General features: G+C 53.1%; 1 protein-coding gene across 2 annotated transcripts in view; it reads left to right on the plus strand.

The window, feature by feature from the left end:
* PRKCB (protein kinase C beta) overlaps positions 1-20736 on the plus strand; it is an 87583-nt gene that overhangs the window by 35426 nt on the left and 31421 nt on the right. For both annotated transcript variants that reach the window (XM_056503442.1, XM_056503441.1), the window contains exons 3-8: positions 1167-1249; positions 9368-9479; positions 10909-11037; positions 16954-17110; positions 17469-17603; positions 19519-19615. In XM_056503442.1, coding sequence (XP_056359417.1) covers positions 1167-1249; positions 9368-9479; positions 10909-11037; positions 16954-17110; positions 17469-17603; positions 19519-19615 — 713 coding nt within the window. The remainder of the gene's footprint in view (positions 1-1166; positions 1250-9367; positions 9480-10908; positions 11038-16953; positions 17111-17468; positions 17604-19518; positions 19616-20736) is intronic.

Below are 20736 nucleotides of genomic sequence, written 5' to 3' on the forward strand. Positions count from 1 at the left end.
TCCCTTGGCTCCTCTCCTGCCTGGGCTCCCTTGGAGCTGAGGTGTCACCCTGTGGGACAGGGCAGGGATGGAGCTGAGCATCCCTGGCTGTGGGTGGGTGCAGAGGGTGGTGCCCAGGCCAGGCTGGCACCAGGAGGGGACAGAGGTGACATGGGCTGCCAGGTGCTGCCTCTGTCCTGGGCAGCCCCAGCAGTGCTGCCACCTCCAGCTGCAGGCTCAGAGGGGCTGAGACCCTTGCAGAGGATCTGGCCCATCACTTGAAGTTACCTACAGTGACAAATGATCCTTTAAGCTCTGTCACTGAAGGTGAGGGGCTTATTTGGCATTTGGGGGGGGAAAATCAGTCTTGAAATACAGAGCTTGAAAGACAGCCTTGAATACCAACTGCAGAGACAGTGCTGGCAGCTGCAGGCAGGCAGTGCTGACAGGTTTGGAGGCTTAGGGGATGGGGGTTTAGCTGTGGCTGCTCCTGCCTGGCAGTCTGGGCAGTGGCACGTCAGGATTGATTCCTGTGCTGTTCCCAGAAGGGCAGGGCTGTCTCTGACGTGCGTGAGGGGAGGAAGACGTGCGTGTCTTCTGGTCTGGCAAACGGAGGCTGGGGAGATGCTGAAGAAAAGCAGAGCTGTGGGAGGAAAATTGCCCACCTGTTCCCTTGGGTACAATCTTCCATTTTTGGCCACATGCACTTTTCAGCTCAGATCCCTGCAAACGCCAGATTCTCCCTCTTTTTATTCCCTGACCTCAGAGCGTGTGCCACGAGTGACAATGAGCTCAGAGGAGCAGGATTGTTCCCAGCCCTCCTCTGACGTTCACTCAGCACTTTGTTCTAATGAGTTTTACCAAAAAATGCCTGCTCTGCTTGGGGATATTCCATAAGGTTTAAAAATCTGCCACGGGTTTGCTCCAGAAACCTCCTGGGGGTGCTCAGGGATCTGACACAGGAGTGGCTTGTGCTGGGACCTCGTGGTGCCAGACCCAGGCTGACCCTGTCCCTGTGTTCTCTTGCAGTTTGCTGCTCTGTGACCCTGTCCCTGTTCTCTCTTTGCAGTTTGCTGCTCTGTGACCCTGTCCCTGTGTTCTCCTGCAGTTTGCTGCTCTGTGACCCTGTCCCTGTTCTCTCTTTGCAGTTTGCTGCTCTGTGACCCTGTCCCTGTGTTCTCTTGCAGTTTGCTGCTTTGTGGTGCACAAGCGCTGCCATGAGTTCGTCACCTTCTCGTGCCCCGGCGCTGACAAGGGCCCTGCCTCGGATGTGAGTATGGGGACAGCCCCTGCAGGAGGTGCTCTCACTCCTGGGGGTTGTTTCACAGCCATCTCTAATTTATGCTGTGGGTTAGGTTGGGAAAGCCTCAGGTCCAGCCATTCCCCAGCAGTTCCAAGGCTGCCCCACATCCCCCCGTGCCATGTGCTGTTAGATCCCTGCAGGACTGGGATTCTGTGGCTGTGGGACTCTCGTAGGGATACTTAAAACACTCAAACCTGTGCTCCCCACATGGGGAGGCAGAGGTTTCCCTTTGGGGCTGAGCCTGCAACCTTGCCCCCATGTCCCTTGTGTCACAAAACCACCCCCACACTTGCTGGCTGAGTCCCCATCCTTGTTTCCCCAGGATTTTGTTTCCCAGTGCATCCCATGGCTTGGGGGCAGCAGAGCTGGGCTCTGCCAGCACCACTCAGGTCTGTCTGGCAGGTTCTGTGTTTTACCGTGGAAACTGCCTAATTTGGGGAACTGCTGGGAGAGAGGAGCTCGAATTGGGGAAACGACAGAGCACCACAGCTCTCACCCTTAAAAATAGAAATGGTGGGAGCAGGCGGGTACAGGCTGAGGGGGGCGGAGGCTAAACACGAGCTGGGGCCACCCTCCCAAACTGGGGCTGTGCCCTGAGCCCTGTGCCCTGTGCCAGGGGGAGAGGGGGCTGGGGGATGAGGCTCCTGGGGTTGGTGAGGTTTGTTCTGGCCCTGGTGGTCGCTGTTCCCCCTCCTGCAGCGTGGTGCCTGCCAGGAGCAGGAGCAGGAGCCCAGGGGGAGGTGGCAGGGGGGCACTGGTGCCACCCACAGACACAAGCCCAGGGGGAGGTGGCAGGGGGGCACTGGTGGCACCCGCAGACAGCCCCTGAGGGCTTCCTGTGCCAGGGACAGGCAGGGGCTGTGGTGGAGGTGTGGGCAGGAGCTGCTGCAGTGAGGGGTGAGGTGAGGCTCAGTGGGACACCCGGAGCATCCCTCTATCCCTCTGTCCCTCTGTCCCTCTGTCCCTCTGTCCCTCTATCCCTCTATCCCTCTATCCCTCTGTCCCTCTATCCCTCTATCCCTCTATCCCTCTATCCCTCTATCCCTCTTCCATCTCCAGTGCCCGTGGCACTGCAGGTCTGTGGGGAGCAGGGTCTGTGTGTGTGGCCCCAGCTCCCCCCAGCCAGGTGGTACTGGTGGCCCTGGTGGCCCTGGTGGCCCTGGTGGCACTGGCCCCATGGCTGTGAGTGGCCAGCTGGGATCCCAGAGCTGCTCTTCCCTGTGCCCTAGACCTGGAGCCCAGGGTAAAAAATGTGTGAAAAGAAAAATATCTCCTAACTTTGCTCCTTGATCTCTGTGTCTTCCTAGTGCTGGAGAACTGAGGAGAAAACTTTTTGTACCTGTGCAGTGCTTATGGTCTGGCTGAATATTTCCATTTTAACAAGTGGGTAATTCTGATTGCTGAGCTAGAACCCTGCAGCTGGTGTGGAACTGCTCTGGGTGCTGCAGGGGATGCTCTGGCTGCATATTTCCATTTTAACAAGTGGGTAATTCTGGTTGCTGAGCAGCTGAAGTGCAGGGGTGCTGCAGGGGATGGAGGTTGGTGCAAGCAGAGAGGACTGGGGGGAGCTGGTGCTGCACACTTGGGGAGCAGAGCAGAGCCCTGGAAACCCCAGGGAAGTGTCAGATTTGTCACTGCTGGGTGCCCCCACTCTGGTGTTCCTCTCTGGTTGTGTTGGAAGCTCCTGGAGAGCCTGGCTGTGTTTAACCTTGCCAAGGCTGCTGAGAGGAGCTTCCATCTGGGACAGAGGGATAATTACACGTGGTAGTGTCACAAGCAGGGAAAAAATGAAAGATTAATTGCTTCTTGCAGCAGGGAATGAAGCTGTGGCTGGCCCTGCTGGTTGTTTTGGTTTAGGGTAAATTTGGGAGAAAACTTTTGAGTGGGTTTTTTTAGGAAATAGATTTAAATAGTTTTGGTTTTTTTGCTTTGGGGAAATATTTTTTTGAGAGAAATGGGAAAAAACCTGTTTATTTAATAGGTAAATTACTTTTTAGTATAAAAATGAATAATATTAAATAGTAAAATTTTTTGTTGTTTTGAAGAGAGGATAAATTTAGAAGAAAATTATTTGTGGGTTGCAGTTTGTTTTATTTAGTTTGTTCTGAGTTTTTTGGTGCTGCACCCCAGGCCAGGCTTGGTGGGTTACAGGTGTGAATTTTTGGTGGGTTTTTAGTTTAGAGCAGGTTTGAAAAATTTTAAGAAAAAAGAAAAGAAAAAACCGTCTAGTTTAGGGAGTTTCTTTGCTTTAGTTAGTTAATAAACTAAATAAAAGCAAAGGAGATGTTTTTTTCAGCCAGTGTCTGTCTGTCCCACAGCCAGGTCTCCAGGACCCAGCCTGTGTAAATGAATTCCATTGGCAAACCTAATTATAGCTGGAGCTATTAGCAGAATGCATAATTATTTAAATTATAGACAAAATAATCATTAAAATGACCTTCTTTGCATGATCCTGTTAAAGGGCATCTAATCAGGATGTGTTAATAAATATCAGAGCTGCTCTGGGAAGGTGAGGGGCCAGTGTAGCTACATTTCAATTTTGGGTGTAAATTATCCCTGTTTGTGCCTTGGGGAGAGGATTTTAGGAAGGGTTTCAGGAATGATTTCAGGAATGATTTCAGGATTTCAGGAAGGGTCTCAGGGAGGGTTTCAGGAAGGATTTCAGGATTATTTCAGGAAGGATTTCAGGAAGGATTTCAGGAAGAGTTTCAGGAAGGATTTTAGAAATTATTTCAGGAAGAGTTTCAGGAAGGATTTCAGGGATGATTTCAGGAAGGGTTTCAGGAAGGGTTTTAGGAATTATTTCAGGAAGGATTTCAGGAAAGATTTTAGGAATGATTTCAGGAATTATTTCAAGAAGGATTATTTCAGGAAGGATTTCAGGATTTCAGGAAGGATTTCAGAAAGGGTTTCAGGAAGGATTTTAGGAATGATTTCAGGAATTATTTCAAGAAGGATTATTTCAGGAAGGATTTCAGGATTTCAGGAAGGATTTCAGAAAGGGTTTCAGGAAGGATTTTAGGAATGATTTCAGGAAGGATTTTAGGAATGATTTCAGGAAGGATTTTAGGAATTATTTCAGGGACGATTTCAGGAATGATTTCAGGAAGAGTTTCAGGGAGGATTTCAGAGTTTCAGGAAGGGTTTTAGGAATGATTTCAGGAATTGTTTCAGGAAGGATTTCCCATGGAAGGGGCTCCCTGCCGTGCCCCAGTCCCCTCTCACAGGTGCTGCTCCCTGCTCACAGCTCCTGTTCTTCTGGGCTGCCCTGGCTGGAACTTTGGCAGATCCTCCCAACCTTCCTGCAACTGCTGCTTTCTGTTCTCCTGCTAATTAACTTCTCCTTGCCTCGTGCTGTGCCATCTGCCCTGGGGCGAGGGCACCTGCTCACGGTGACAATTCCCAATTCCCGTGGGATGAAGATGTCTCTGCCCTGCCCAGCCTGCCCTGGAGCAGCCCAGGGCTCTGAGACAGGTCTGGCCCCGTGCCCCCCCATTTCTTCTTTGATTTTAGGACTTTTTGGGCCATTTTCAGTGCAATTTTTAGGGGATTTTTTTTTGTGTTTCTTAGTGTGAATTTTCAGGGATTTTTCTAGGTTTTAATACTGAATTTTCCTGGATTTTTCCTGATGCTTTTCCCAGCAAACCTTGGAATTTTCGCAGATTTTAGGTGTTTTAGTCTTGATTTCAGGAGTTTTTGGGCCATTTCTTGTGTGATTTTAGGACTTTTTGAGCCATTTTTAGTGTGGTTTTTGTGGTGTTTGGGCCATTTTGGGTCATATTTCATCTGGATTTTTTGGCCAAGCCTGGCTTTTTTCTGCTGCTGGGAAAGAGAGAGCGTTGTGTTTGGTGGGACTGTCACCCCTGTCCCTCTGCAGCTGTCTGACAGAGGATGAGACCTTAGAACCAGGGAATCACAGTCTGGTTTTGGTTGGCAGGGACTTTAAAGGCCATCAAGTTCCAACACCCCAAACAGGAACTGTTTTCCTCTGTGTGTCACCTCCTCTGGGCACTGTCTGTGTAATTATTTTATTTTAATATTTTTATTTTATTTTATTTTATTTTATTTTATTTTATTTTATTTTATTTTATTTTATTTTATTTTATTTTATTTTATTTATCTTATTTTATCCTTTTTAATCTCATTTATCTTATTTTTGGGTTTTTTATTTTTGTTTTTATTTTTGTTTTTATTTTTATTTTTATTTTTATTTTTATTTTTATTTTTATTTTTATTTTTATTTTTATTTTTATTTTTATTTTTATTTTTATTTTTATTTTATTGTGGCTCTTCTCACTGGCACCAAGACCCACCACCCTCCCTCCCTTGTTCCAATACCAAGGGGATTTTCCACACGGGAAATGTGGGAATCAAGTGTGAGGTTTGGGTTTATGTCCCTGCCAGGGTTTGTTGAGTGCAGGCAGTAAGCTGTGGCTTGTGTTGTATTTGCTATTGTGCTGTTTAAATCACTATGAAATTCACTTTAAAATGGTCTCTTCACACGAGCTGTGCTAATTCTTCTTCAGCAGAGATCATTTAAAGCTTTCTTTGCATGAGACAGGGAAAGCAGCAGCTCTAATCTTGAAAGCAGAGCTCTGTGTTCTGTCAAATGCAGCAAATGTGAGTGCAGAAGTTTCAAACACCCTTGGCTGTCTGTGTGTGCCAGCTCCCTTTCCCAGGGAGGAACTTTATTCTTATTTAGACAAGGAAACAGGAGAAACTTCAAATGCAATTGGGGATTGCAGTCAGGGATGGGATGTTCTGTTTCAGAACAGAAACCCTCTGCTGGGTCAGTGCCTGCAGGCAGCAGCTCAGAGCCACTCCAGCCCAGGCTGCAGAGGGTCTGCCCTGGTTTGGAGGACAGGTGTCTGCCAAGAAAGGCAGGAGCTTCTCTCTGAAATGGAGAATGTAAACCCCCTCCCTCCAAATTATTATAATTTTGAAATTAAGGGGCTCTCAGGCAAGGAATAACAGTTCTTTACTAGGAAAATTAAAATAGAAATACAGTATTACACAGAACAATCCCAAACCCTGCCAGAGTCAGAATCCAAGCTGACACCCGTCAGTCAGTCAGGGTGTTGGCACAGTCCCATTCAATGGTGGCTGCATCCTCCTGCAGGGGCAGATGTGGTTCAGCTGGAGCAGTGCTCCTGGAGAAGGTGCAGTTTCCTCTGAAGCTCCAGGGTGATGTAGAAGGTCTGGCTTTCCTCTGGAATCCAGTGGAAAGAAGGTCCCTTGGTGTCCCAAATCTCAGTTTTTATCTGGGTAGGAAAGGCTTGGCTGCTCCCCTGGCTGGAGCATCTCCCAGTGGGATGATGGAATTTTATCAGTCATGCCCTGGGACTCACTGGCCATTAACAGGAGATATCTCCTGGAGGGAGGATGGGCTGTGGGAAGATAAAGATGATTGCCCAGCTGGTTTAAAGATGGGCCATGAGCAGATAATGTGTGCCAGGAGATCAGGGTCACTGCCCCACCTGGTTTAACAGATGGGGACAGAATCCACATCTCTGGTCACATCCTGTACTGCAGCCCAAGACAGGGTGACATCCCTGGCTGCAGAGGGTGACATCCCTGGCTGCAGAGGGTGACATCCCTGGCTGCCCCTGTGGCCGGGCAGGGCAGGGCAGGGCAGAGCCTCTCCATGCCCTGGCTCTGCTCCTGGCATTTCCCAGCTCTGCTCCAAAGGAAGCTGTCCCTGCCCCGTTCTCCAGGCTGGCTCAGCCCTGCTGGGGGGAGGAGAAGAGCCTTTTCTTTTCTTGGCAAACTTCTTTTTAGCCACTCTTGTTTTAAGTCTCAGCATCTGCATGCGCAGTGTTCTCGTCAGTCCTGGCTCCGTGGTACAAAAATAGTTTCTGTACAGAGGCTTCAGCCTTGCTCAGAGCTGATCCCCAGAACTGGCAGCTTCTGGCACTTTCTGAGGTGCTGGTCAAGGTGAGCCCCTCTCAGCACAGCCCAGCAGTTCTTCTTCCCCAGGCCTGGCTGCTCCATCACCTGCCAGCCTTGGCTCTGCCCCTGGGTGTCTCTGGAGCAGGGCTGGGAGCACAAGTGACCCCCCCTCTGCTGCCTGGGGGAACCCAGCCTGCTTTGCCACTTTGCTTTTCCAGCTCTGGCTTCTGGAACTCTGTGTTCCAGTGGGAATTGTCTGCTTTTGCATAAAGCTTGTGTTTTTTATGAATGACTGACTTCCACTTGCCTGGTTCTGGAAGGGAAGGCAGCAGCTCGGGGTGATCCCTCTGTGCCACCCAGGGCTGCCCCCGTGTCCCCCTGCCCAGGGAAGCTGCTGGGGCTGATGCAGGGGCTGTGCCTGGGGGCTCTGCAGGATGCAGGGCTGGGCAGACACCTCCTGTACCCCAGGACACTGGCAGGGGAACCAGGATCACTGCAGGGATTGGGTTGGAACTTTCCAGGCCATCTCAAGGTTCAGTCCCAGCTGCCTCTTGGCTACCTGCCCCAAGTTTCATGGGGGAGGCTCCCCACACCTCCTGGTCCAGCCTGAAATCCAGGCTTCATTTCTCTGCTCTCTCAAAACTGAGGAATGCAAAAGGCTTTCAGACCTACAGAGTCACTGACAGACCTGACTGCTTGGGCTGTCCAGAAGATTTATTGTGACCCCTTGTCCCCTGAACCTTCCTGTGCCATTGTGCCAGCTGGAGCCACGCTGGGAGCTGTGTCTGGGACAGTTTCCTCGGGGTGAAATGTGGGATATTTCCAGTTTCAGTGCCTTGGCTGAAGCCTGTGCCTGACCCTGGCATGGCACAGACCAGGTTAAAGGAAGCTCTCTTGGTTTTCCCCCTCCTGGGTGCCATTGGGGCTGTTTGTGATGCTGAGCAGTAAAGCAGAGTGTTGGTGATTAATGCAGCTGGAAGCTCCAATGCAACAGTGCTGGGAAATGGATTTCAGGGGGATGGAATGTATTGGTGATGTTATAGCTCGCTTCTGATTCCACTCTTTATTTATTTACTCTGCTCACAGTGCCCTGAAAAGGTGTCTTTGCTGATGCCTGGGCAGCTTTCCAGGCCATTAAAAAACTGCTCAGCTCAAATGACAGAGCTGGGAGCTGAGCCTCAGCCCTTAAACAATTAACCTGAGATGAAATCAAGCTGCTCCATGCCAGAACCTTCCCCCTTGCCTCTGCTGCTCCTGGGGGTGAGGAGCCCCAGCAGCTTCCTCTGCCCAGCCCCACTGCTCCAGGCTCTCCTCAGCTCCCACAATTGTCCTCTCTTGCATGGAACATTCCAAAAAATGCCAAACCCTCACTCTGCCACGGTGCTGTGTTCCAGTGCTTGGTTCTCCCTCTCTGTTCTGGAAGTTTTTTCTGGCACAGGTGCCCAGAGCAGCTGTGGCTGTCCCTGGATCCCTGGCAGTGCCCAAGGCCAGGTTGGACAGGGCTGGGAGCAGCCTGGGACAGTGGAAGGTGTCCCTGCCATGGCAGGGGTGGAACAAGATGGAATTTAAGATCCTTTCAGACCCAAACCAGTCTGGGATTCCATGATTTGGGTTTGTTTGGCTCTAACTCCTGTTGACCCTTGCTGGAGCTCAGGAGCTTGCCCAGTGCCTGCACAAGGGATAAACTGGGATAAACTGGGCTCTGCTGGGTCTGCACCCTCTGCTGCTGGGCAAAAAATCTTCCCTTGCTTTTAAGAAAGCTCTTGAATGCCTGGGATTATGAGGAGAGGGCTGGCACCAGAGCACAAGAGATGTTTCCTGGGTAGGCTTAATTTAGATGGAATCATGGGTGGTTTTTCCTTCTCTGCATGGAAGCTGGGCAGTGTCCAGCCCTTCTGTTGGTTCGTACCTACCAATTTCACCTGGAGTTTTCCATGCTGAGGCTGAGTTATTGAAAAACAGTAAATCCCCAGCCAAGCCAGAGCATTGCTTTTTCATTGTTATGGCAACACAGATGAAGAGGAATAAAGCAGGATCCTGGTGCTTGCTGGAAAAGGTCCCCACAAGTCATGGCAGTTGCCTCCAGTCCATTAGCAGCACCTCCAGAGCCAGCTGGCACTTGGAATGGGAAGAGCAGGGCTGCCTTGCCAACATTTGATGCAAGTTTATAATCTTTGTCCTCTGTTTTCCTCCCAGGATCCCCGGAGCAAACACAAATTTAAAATCCACACGTACTCCAGCCCCACCTTCTGTGACCACTGCGGGTCCTTGCTGTACGGGCTCATTCACCAGGGGATGAAGTGTGACAGTAAGTGACACTTAGTGATGGGAGGTGGCTCTGGCTGCAGCACCAGGGGCTCAGCACCCCCTAGGGGGTTCAGGCAGCCCAGGAGCCTGGGCTAGAGCCGAGAGCCCGTGCCCTGTGCCAGCAGTGTGGAGCTGCAGGGCTCTGGGTGCCCGAGGGGCATCAGTGGGCACCTCCTCACCCAGGGCTGCTGCAGGGAGAGGGGAGGAAAAGGGATTGGGCTGGGGGGAACCTCCCTGCATCCCTCTGCAGTAGCGTCCTCCCACATCCCTGTACAACATCCCCACATCCCTGTGTGCAACATCCCCACATCCCTGTACAACATCCTCACATCCCCACATCCCTGTACAACATCCCCACATCCCTGTGTACAACATCCTCACATCCCTATACAGCATCTCCACATCCCTATACAGCATCCTCACATCCCTGTGTGCAACATCCTCACATCCCTATACAGCATCTCCACATCCCTGTGTGCAACATCCCCACATCCCTGTACAACATCCTCACTTCCCTATACAGCATCTCCACATCCCTGTACAACATCCCCACATCCTCCAGGGCAGCAGCACTGCCCCGTTTCCCCACATGCCCCCAAACTCCCCCACAGCAGCATCCCCTGCAGCGTCCTTGCCGTATCTGCCCTGCACCACCTCCCCTGCATCCCTCCCTGAACTCCCTCCATCCCTCCCTGCATCCCCTCCATCCCTCCCTGAACTCCCTCCATCCCTCCCTGCATCACTCCATCCCTCCCTCCATCCCTCCCTGCAGCCCCTCCATCCCTCCCTCCATCCCTCCCTCCCTCCCTCCCTCCCTCCCCGCAGCCCCAGCCCGCAGCGCTGGCTCCGAGTGACACCCTGTGGCCGTGGCCACGCGTTGCCACCGCATCTCCCGGCGCTGCCGGCGGGGGAATTGCTGCTCAGGGAGGAGAACTGGGCGGGTGGAAGCAGAGGGAAGGGATGGAACCGGTGATTTTCGGAGCTAATCCGGTATGTTCCTATTTAAGGGGACTGGGACATGCAGCATGTGCTGCTCCCTGCTCAGGGATGGGGAAGCTTGGCTGTCTGGGAACAGCACATTCCTTAGAACCTTGGGAATCCTGCCAGGGGGAAGTGAGCTGATTTGGAACGTAAATACATATACATGTATCTTTATATATAGACAGATCTTTGTGCCTCTCTGTGTGTATGCAGATGCACAGGTAATTTTTAATGCCCCTTTTTGGCTCCAGCTGAGCACCCAGCATTGCACCCTGGGGGTGCTGGAGGAGAATTTTAATGAGTCAGCAGAACTCCAGCAGTTCAGCAAGGGCCTGAAGCCCTGGGGTGTGTCAGGCCGTGGGCTCCTGCTCCAGGCTCTGCAGTCTCAGCAGGGCAGGCTGTCCCCGTGCCCCCTCCCAGCGGCCCTGAGTGTCCCCTCCTGTCCCCAGCCTGCATGATGAACGTGCACAAGCGCTGCGTGATGAACGTGCCCAGCCTGTGCGGGACGGACCACACGGAGCGCCGGGGCCGCATCTACATCCGCGCCGACATCGACAAGGACGTGCTCACCGTCGTAGGTACGTGCGTGCCAGGGCTGCAGCGCTGCCGGGGGCCCAGGCAGGCAGGACACGGCTCTGAGCCTGCCTGGGCTCCAGCGCTCCTCCCTTGGATGGCACTTCAGTCACTTTTCAAAGTGGAGCGTTTCAGCATCTGCCAGACCCCGGGAACGGTGTGGTTTGTGGCAGGGAACAGGATTCTCCCATCGCCAGAGGCTTTTGCCTCCCAGATTTGGAGTTCCCAGAAGATAATGCTTCCCCCATGCGCTGTGAGCCCTCACCGCACACTGAGCCACGTTCTTGTAAAGCCTCCTGTCCCCAGCACGGGGACACCAGCCCAGGATGTGGCTCTGGGGGCTGGTGGCGCAGTGCCAGCGGGATCAGGGGCAGGGATGGCTGTCTGTGGCACTCCCGTGGGTTTGTGTGCTGCAGGCTGGCTTGGGAAGGAGCTCCTGCCCACGTGGGGTGACCAGGCAGCTCCAGGGGTGGCGGCTCCGCAGGGGCGGCCGAGCTGTGGTGGTTATTCCCAGATGAGTCGAAGGCAGGGTGTGAAGTGCCCCCTGCGCCCTGCGTGGGCAGGGACCCCGGGCTGGGACACCCGTGGCAGCAGCGGATCCTTCTGCATCATCCCCCGCCTGCCCCGGGCCGGCTCTCCCGCTGCAGTCTGCCTCCCCACATCCTGGCACTGCAGGGAAGTGTGACTTCCCCAGGCTTGGCTCTGTGGGAGCCCCTGGTGCTCCTCACCACTCGTCCCCCGGGGACAGCCATCAGGAGCGTTCTCAGGAAAAACAGCAAGTTGTTGAAAATGTTAATGAAAAACTGGAAAAAGTTGTGGAGGACTTTATAATTTATTTTTTGTTGTGTTTGTCCTTAAAGGAGAGCCTCAGTGAAGCAGGCAGAGCTCTGTTTGCAGAAGTCCTGCTTCCCTGGCACCTTCCTGAAGGCTGGACTTAGTGACCTTGGGGGTGTTTTCCATCCCTAAAGATGCTGTGATTCCCTCCAGCCTCCATCAGATGCCAGCGGGGTGCAGGTCTCACCCTCCTGCTGGCACCCCAGGCTCCCTGGTGCTGTGTTCCTGCTCCAGAGGCAGGGGAGGAGCCCCCAGCCTGGTTCTGTGCAGCTGGATTTTCATTTCTTCAGCTGGCTTTGGAAGGCTGTTTTATTTCTGGCCCGTTCTGGAGGTGTTGGTGCAAACGTGTCAGCTGTTGGCTTTTCCAGAAAGGAAGGGAAGCGTGCTGAGCTCTCCAGGAGTGGGAGTGCTTTGGGAGAGGAGGGCTGGGCACTGGGGAGCCCAGATGGCCCCCAGAGCACAAGTGGGCACCCAGCCCTTGGCAGATGGAGCCACTCAACGCTGTGCTGGCACTGCTGAAGGAGCACCTGGAGCCGTGGGGCAGCTCTGGGAGCTCACAACAGGGGCTGGAGCATGGCCAGGGAAGGGAACAGGGCTGGGAAAGGGCTGGAGAATTCCTGAGGGAGCTGGGAAAGGGCTCAGCCTGGAGAAAAGGGGATCGGGGGGACCTCGTGGCTCTGCCCAACTCCCTGACAGAAGGGGAGACCTGGGGGGGATTTGGGATCTGCTCCCAGGGAACAGGGACAGGAGGAGAGGGAACAGCCTCAGGCTGGGCCAGGGGAGGCTCAGAGTGAGTTTTGGGAGAATTTCCTCCTGGAAAGGGCTGGCACAGCTGCCCAGGGCAGAGATGGAGTCTCCATCCCTGGAGGGATTTCAAAGCCAGGGGGATGTGGCACTTGGGGACATGGGGCAGTGATGGCCTTGGCAGTGTTGGGGGAACAGCTGGACTGGATGGGCTTAGAGGAATTTCCTGACCTGAACAATTCCTGCAGGACCCCTGGGCTGTGCTGGGGGGGCACATGGGGCACGATGGGGAGAGCAGATTGCTGCTGGGAACTGGCCTTTGCAGGTTTTCTGCAGGAATTCCCGTGCAGGCAGGGCAGGATTTCTATGGAGGGCAGGGGGATGGAGGGGGCTGGACGAATGGAGCAGCCCCTGAGCGCTGCCTGGGCTGAGCCCAGCTTTGGTCCTGCTGCTGATGGGGAGATGATCTGGCTGTCTCAGCAGCTGGGGGACCCTCACCCAGGGATTCAGGAGCTCTGCTGTGCTGGAGCATCCCAGTGAGTGAGAAGAGCAGGCAGGGCAGGGCTGGTGCCTGCAGGCGGCAGCACGGGCACGGCCAACTTGGATTTTCCTCTCCAGCTGACAAATGGAGCAGGGCTTACTGTGTGCTCCTCAGCTCTGTGCTGCTCCCTTCTCTTGCTCTGATTGTTTTCCCTTCTCTTTGTAGAGCCAGTCTTTCTTCCTGATGGAAAGCACAGATTTTCACAGAATCGTTGAGTCTTGGAGTGGTTTGGATTGGAAGGGACCTTAAAATTAATTTGTAAAGCTCATGGGCTTGGATGCTTTTGACTTTTGTGCCATCCAACCTGGCCTTGAACAGTTCCAGGGATCCTGGGGCAGCCACAGCTGCTCTGGGCACCCTGTGCCAGGGCCTGCCCACCCTCCCAGAGAAGGATTCCTTCCCAATATTTGAAATGTGGGATGTGTCTCTGAGGCCCTGGTGCAGGAGACACACTCAGGGCATTGCCTGGCTGGTGTGGCACAGCAGCAAATGCACCTTCACAGTCCCTGTCCTGCTCTGGGCTTTGATCAAGTGTCTTGTAGGGAAAAGGCTGCAGATAAGTAGGAAATCACAGCAAATGAATGAGCTCTGCTATGTAACAGCAAAGCTCTAGTGCAGATTATGCTGAGCCTGTCATATTTAGGGCCATGAATATCTGAGGCTGGGAAATGAGGGCTGGGAGGATGTGAAGGCTGCTCCAGGCTGTGTGCAGGGCTCTGTGCACAGCTCCCCTCCAGGGCTCTGCCCACCACCTTCCTTTGGGAGCTGTGTCTGTCTGTGCCAGAGCATCCCACTGCTCCTGACCTCCCCTCAGGGAGTGCTGGGCGAAGGGACAGGGGCTGGGGCACAGAGTTTCAGAGGGATGAAGAGCAGAGCTGCAGGGTTTGTGCTCTGGGGTCGGGGTGTGTGTGGAGCTGAGCCCTGTGCTCCTGCCTGGCAGGACCAGCTCAACTCATTCCTCTCCCTCAGGAATCTATCTATCTATCTATCTATCTATCTATCTATCTATCTATCTATCTATCTATCTATCTATCTGTCTAATCTTCCTTCCTTCCTTCCTTCCTTCCTTCCTTCCTTCCTTCCTTCCTTCCTTCCTTCCTTCCTTCCTTCCTTCCTTCCCCACCTGATGAGGGAAAACAGTGACCAAAACTGAAACCAATTATGCTGATTAGATAAACGAGCTGGAAGTGTGTTAATTAATAATCACCAGCCCAGGCAGGTGCAGCTGTAACGAGTCCTGTGCCTTTTCCATTGTATGAGCATGTGCAAATTTCTTCTTACCAGAGCAATAATTAAATGTTTTAACTCACGAGGGTGCTCTGGGTGCTGGGATGGGGCTGCTCCTGCCCAGGGATGTTGGTGCTGCTACAGCTCAGCCTGAGAGCCCTCCCCTCTCCAAAATCCCACCCCAGAGCTGTGGCACAGAGGGCCAGGAGAGGTGATGGGCTGGGATGAGGGGGTGCAGCTCTGACCTGCAGGGACCCAGGCTGTGCAAGGGTTTTTCACAGATCCATAGAATTCTGGAATATTTTTTTTAAAGACCATCCAGCTCCAAGCCCTTGCCTTGAGCAGGAACATCTTCCATTAGTCCAGGCTGCTCCAAGCCCCTGAACCCTTCCAGGGCTGTGACTGTGCCATCCTTTTTGCTTTGGAGGGCAGTGGGAAGCAGAGCTCCCTGCTCTGGCCAGGCTCTGTGGTGTGTGTGCTCAGAGAGGAGGGCAGGATGTGACAGCCCATGGAGAGCAGGGCAGCAGTGCCTTCATTGCAGTTTTTTTAATTCCCCATCAAAGGGAGCCCCGTGTGGCAGATTTAGGAAATCACTTGCTGGGGTTTGTTTACCCAGTGTATGAATTTTGCCTTTCCTTGAAAGCCTGGGGGCTGGGAAGGGCCTTGCCCTGCTGTCAGAGGCACAGTGAGCTCCTGGCCATGACCCTGTGCTCCCTCCTGGCAGCCTGCTGCTGCTGCTGCCCACGTTGCCATGGGACATGTGGGTGTCTCTTCCCAGATTCCTCAGTTATGGCTGCCAGAGTAATTCAGGGATGTTGTCTGAACTGTTATTGAGAAGCTGTTGCAAACTTTGCAGAATAAATTATGCAAATATCATCCACCCAGCCCTGGCCCTGCAAGGCAGAGTGGTGGCATCTCCTTCCCGTGGCAGTGGAGCTGTGTCCCCAGTGTCCCCAGTGCCACAGGAATTGTGTGGAGGAGGAGGAGGGCACTGCCAGCACTGCCCCTGAACCCCCCCACTCCAGAGATGTCCAGGACTTGCCAGCATCTCATCCTGACCATGGCCTGAGCCCACAGTGGCATCTCCTTGGCCACACTTGGTACCCAGAGTGATTTAGGACTTGCTTTAAATGGGATCATAATATTCTTACTCATCACTGTTAATAATGATGTTACTGCTTCTTAATGATGCACAAAACTGTCAGGATATGAGGGATATAAAACTATTTTACATCAAGTTTAGCTGTCAAATAAATGCCATAAGTGTTGGCGAGGAGCTCATCTCCCCTGCCGTGAGGTATCGCTGCTGCGCCGCTCCAGGTTTTTATTCTTCTGTCACTTAATTGTTGATTTCTGCTTGAAAAGTCAGGAAGTTTCTTAAGGTCAAGCAGAAGTATTTTGGTTTTTTTAAATGAATAGATAAAATTATTCCCATTAATGAAATTTGGAGGTCTGCATGCTGAGATAATAACATGAAGTAATCAAATCTCATGCTTCAGGGCATAAACTGATTAACTGTGAGGGCCAGGAACGACTTCTCCTGTTCCTCAAAGAAGGCAAGGGCAGCCTGATAAACAACAGAGGGCTGTTCATGAGGCTCCAGGGGATGTTGGGACAGTGAGAAACAGAGCAGAGTCAGGGCTGGCTCTGTGTGACATCATTCTGTGGTGTGACATCATGCTGTGGATGATGGATGGATGGATGGATGGATGGATGGATGGATGGATGGATGGATGGATGGATGGATGGGGCAGCCAGCATTTCCCAGCAGCCTCACACCTCTGCCTCTCTCACAAGCTCCTGATCCCTGTGTGCACACCTGGGGAGGGGGCTCTGCTCTGGGCTCCTTTCCAAACAGTTTTTCCCCAGATTATGGCTTGGCTCCATCCTGACCCATCATTCTTCCCACCTCTGCTATCTGTGCTCAGCCTGAGGGGAAGCTGAGCTCCTTCTGGCAGACAGACCCTCTTGGACTTAATCTGGCTGAAGAGGCTCAGCTCAGGCTGGCTGTATTTCATTTGTCCCAGCTGCAATCCAATTAGAAGCAGCTGAGTCACCTCAGGTTTGCTCTTCCCGCTCTGCTCCTGCTTCCTGGAGGAGATGCTGGCCCCAGAGCCAGGTGATGCTGCCCAGGGGCAGGGATGGTGCCCTGTGGGCATCCCCCAGCCCCAGGACCACGGCCTGGGGTGCCCTTGTCTCCTGCTCCCACCCCACACTCCTCAAGGAAAGCTCCATCCCAGGCCCCCTGCAATCAGTGCAGTTCTGCTTCCCAAGGGGCAGGAGGAAACAAATCAGCTTTAAACTGCTTAAAACCGAGAGCAAACAACAAATCAGCCTGTCAGAAAGTAAAAATAATCTCCTGAGTCGACCCTGCAGCCTCCCCCATCCACGAGAGCTGCGTTTGCTCAGCGTTAATTATGTCGTTCCTCATGTAATGCCCATGTCTGCACAGATCCAGTTTAATTCTGCTTTTAATCACTATTTTCACACTTACTCTTGGCACACAGGGAAGTTGTCAGTTGTTGGGTATTTTTATAGCTGGAATACTGAATTTAATCCTTTTTCTCTTCCCCAGTAAGAGATGCTAAAAACCTAGTTCCTATGGACCCTAATGGCTTGTCAGATCCCTACGTGAAGCTTAAACTAATCCCCGACCCCAAAAACGAAAGCAAACAGAAGACCAAAACTATCAAGTGCTCCCTGAATCCTGAGTGGAATGAGACATTTAAATTGTAAGTACAAAGGAAAATGTTTAAATCTGTAACGTGAATTTTCTCACTACCAAGAATTAATGTGACTTTATTTGCTCTGATTTAATTACTCAGAGGCATTGAGCTGAATCAACTGAGAAATTATTCTTTTTGTTCTGTGACACAGCAGCACTCAAACCTCTGCCCTGACCCTGCTCAGAGCAGAGTGTGGCAGGGCAGGAACTCTGTGAGTTGGATAGGCCTTGGAAATTCAATATTGGGGACCTCAGCAGGGGCTGGGGACCATCCCTTCCCTTTGCAGCCAGGTGGAGCAGAGGGGCAGGGTGGTGTGGGGGCAGCTGCAGGATAAAGCCAGCCCTTGTCCCTTCCTGTCTTGCAGCCAGCTGAAGGAGGCAGACAAAGACAGGCGGTTGTCAGTGGAGATCTGGGACTGGGATCTGACCAGCAGGAATGATTTCATGGGCTCCCTGTCCTTTGGCATCTCCGAGCTGCAGAAGTCTGGCGTGGATGGATGGTGAGATGTTTTTGTGTTATCAACACACAGTGTGGCAGCCTGGCCAGCTCTGCTCCAGCCCCTGTTCCAGCTGCTCCACCTCTGGCGTGCTGAGGGTCACTGGGGCCATGGAGGGGGGTGTCTGTGGCACCCAGGGGTGCCAGGGCAGGTCTGAGTGCCCAGCAGGAACTGGCTTGGTGTCACCTCCTCCACAGCCTCAGGCTGGGGTCTTGGGGCTGTTCCTCCCTAGGGCACAGCCAGGTACCCAGGGCTGCTCTGCCTGAAGGGCTCGGGGAGGAGCTGGCACTGCCAGGCATTTTCCAGCATTTTCTGCTTGGATCCCCTCTGTTTCTGTGCTGGAAAGACACATGCCTGCCAGGGGTGAGGGGGGAATCCTTCTGAGCTGTGACTGAGCTGAGCACATGGGGGCACTGCTTAGAACCAGGGGAGCTCCCAGTTGTAATTACCACGTGTGTAATTACAGCTGCTCGTTAGCACCAAGCCATGAGCACAGTGGGTCTGGTTTTCCCCTGGTTTTCCCTGAGAGCTGTGTTACCTGTCCATGGCCAGTGTAATAATTGAACAGGCATGGTAAATGTCTTTTGGAAACCAAACCCTGGGTGTAATTAAGCTGAGTGGATACCCCAGACTGGTTTTTTCCACCATGGAAACTGGGCATGTCTCCCTGAGAGCTGAGAATGGAGAGGAGGAGGAGGAATTAGGAGGGTTGGGTGCCCACACCATGCCGCTCTGTGCCCCCTCTGCTCTCCCTGTCCCCACTGAGCTGGGCACAGTGTGTGGCACGGTGGCACTGTGCTCCTCACCTGCCAGCCCTGCTGGGGACAGGGGGAGCTGTCCCTGCCCTCCCCAATTCCCAGTCACCTGTGAGGGTGTGTGAGTGCCACGTTCTGCCAGCTCCTGACACAGCCCAAAGCCTGAGCACTTCCCAGCCTTTTAAAAGTCATGTCAGTGTAGATCTAAGTAGTTTTCCTTGTCACAGTGCTGGCTGGGGTAAACTGGAGGAGAAGGAGCTCTGATCCATATTTCATATCTAAACAAGTGCAGTTAATGGGGAAAACAAGCTGGAAGGCAGAGGCTGTGTGTGCACACAGGACTTTGTTCTGGAGCAGCCTCTGGGATAACACCCGGCCAGGATCCACCCTGGGGCTGTGCAGGGTGAAACTCCTGGGATCTGAGTGGCACTTCCATGATGTCTGATAATTGCTGTATAGTAATTTTCTGCTGCTTTGGAGGAGCATCCTGTCTGTGTGCTCTGGCACGTGCTGTCCTCGTGGGGCAGCTGATGGAAGGGGGTTTGCCCACGCCTGTGCCCGTGGCTGTCACAGAAACACGAGTTTGTCTGTGGGTTTGGGGTCAGGGCTGCTGTGGAAGTGACCCCAGTGCTCTGTGTGCCCAGCACAGCAGGCAGTGCAGGCACTCCCTGGGCTGGGGGGGACCCCAGGGCAGCGAGGGACCAGAAATGTCCCTGCAGCCACTGAGGGCTGGGGCTTGCTGAGGGGATGGTTTGGGGGCTCTCCTGACCTGGGGAAGGATCCCCTGGGTGCTGGTACAGCTGGGGCAGAGCTGTGATGGAGCAGAGGTGAGGTCCTGCCTCCCTGCAGCCCCTGACCTGTGTTCTGTCTGTCCCTCCCTGTCCCCCTCTGTCCCTCCCTGTCCCTCCCTGTCCTCCTCTGTCCCCCTCTCCTCCCTGTCCCTCCCTGTCCCCCTCTGTCCCCCTCTGTCCCCCTCTGTCCCTCCCTGTCTCTCTCTGTCCCTCTCTGTCCCTCCCTTTCCTCCTCTCCCTCTGTCCCTCTGTCCCTCCCTGTCCCCCTCTGTCCCTCTGTCCCCCTCTGTCCCCCTCTGTCCCTCTGTCCTCCTCTGTCCCTCCCTGTCCCCCTCTGTCCCTCCCTGTCCCTCTGTCCCTCTGTCCCTCCAGGTTCAAGCTGCTCAGCCAGGAGGAGGGCGAGTATTTCAACGTCCCGGTGCCTCCCGAGGGAGAGGAAGGAAATGAGGAACTGAGGCAGAAATTTGAGGTGAATTGATTTTTTTTTTTGGACTCTCAGGGGTTTTCCTCACTGCCTGCCTGCCCTGTGCAAGGGACTTTCCCTGCCAGCCCTTCCCTGGGCCAGGGTCCAGCTGCCCAGGGAGGCTCCAAGGAGAAATGTCCATTTACTACTTAATAAACCATGGAAGTTCTTGCTGAATGATTGATCCAGACGCTGCTGAATTAGCAGAAATTTGCCATTTTTCAGTGTAGCTGAAGTCTCCACAGAGCCCTGGGAGTGAGTGTGGTGCATCTGGAGACTCACATGCAATGAGCCATAAGAAATAAGAGAGTTGCCCTTATGGTTCCCAGCATGAACTCTGTAATTGTAGCAGAGACTGCAGAGTTAGCTCCTGTTCTCCTTTCTTTTTTATCTTTGTTATCTTATTTATACACAACTTTCCTGAAAACCCAAGGAAAGACAGTTCTAATACAACTGTTGGCTACAACCAATTTTTGGCTACAACTGGTTTTTATTGTATTTCATGGTGTCCCAGTGGTGTTAGAATGGTCAGGGCAGTTGGATGATGAGTTGGCTCCAGATCAGAAAACATTGTCCAGAGGTGCCAGAGCACATCTGTCCCTCACCTTGCTGTGTTCCTGTGCAGGAAATCCCTGTCCCAGACATGGAATCCCCTTCCAGCTGAGGTGTCCAGGCAGGGAATCCCCTTCCAGCTGAGGTGTCCCAAACAGGGAATCCCCTTCCAGCTGAGGTGTCCCAAACAGGGAATCCCCTTCCAGCAGGGCCATGGCTCCTGCTGGTGCTGGGAGGAAGGATGAGTGTGCTGGAGAACATTCCAGGCAGAGCCCTGGTCACACCAGTGGTGTGTGAGTGAAAATCCCAGAGACCATTCCTTAGGTTTGCAGTGCAGGAGCTGTTCAGGTGCTGCAGATGACCTTGAATGGGGAGTTCTGCAGCCTGCAGAACCCTGAGAGAAGCAATTAGCACAGCAAAGGCTGGAGATTGCCCGTGGGGCTGTCTGGGGGGGCTGCCAGCAGCAGGCAGATTGAACCACAGGGATCGGGTAATGGAATTTCACACTCGGCTGAGCTCGGCACAGGCCTCACACGGCCACACTTTGCTGGAAATTAAAAGGGAATAAATTGTGA

Source organism: Oenanthe melanoleuca, chromosome 14 (assembly GCF_029582105.1).
Source record: "Oenanthe melanoleuca isolate GR-GAL-2019-014 chromosome 14, OMel1.0, whole genome shotgun sequence".
NCBI lineage: Eukaryota > Metazoa > Chordata > Aves > Passeriformes > Muscicapidae > Oenanthe > Oenanthe melanoleuca.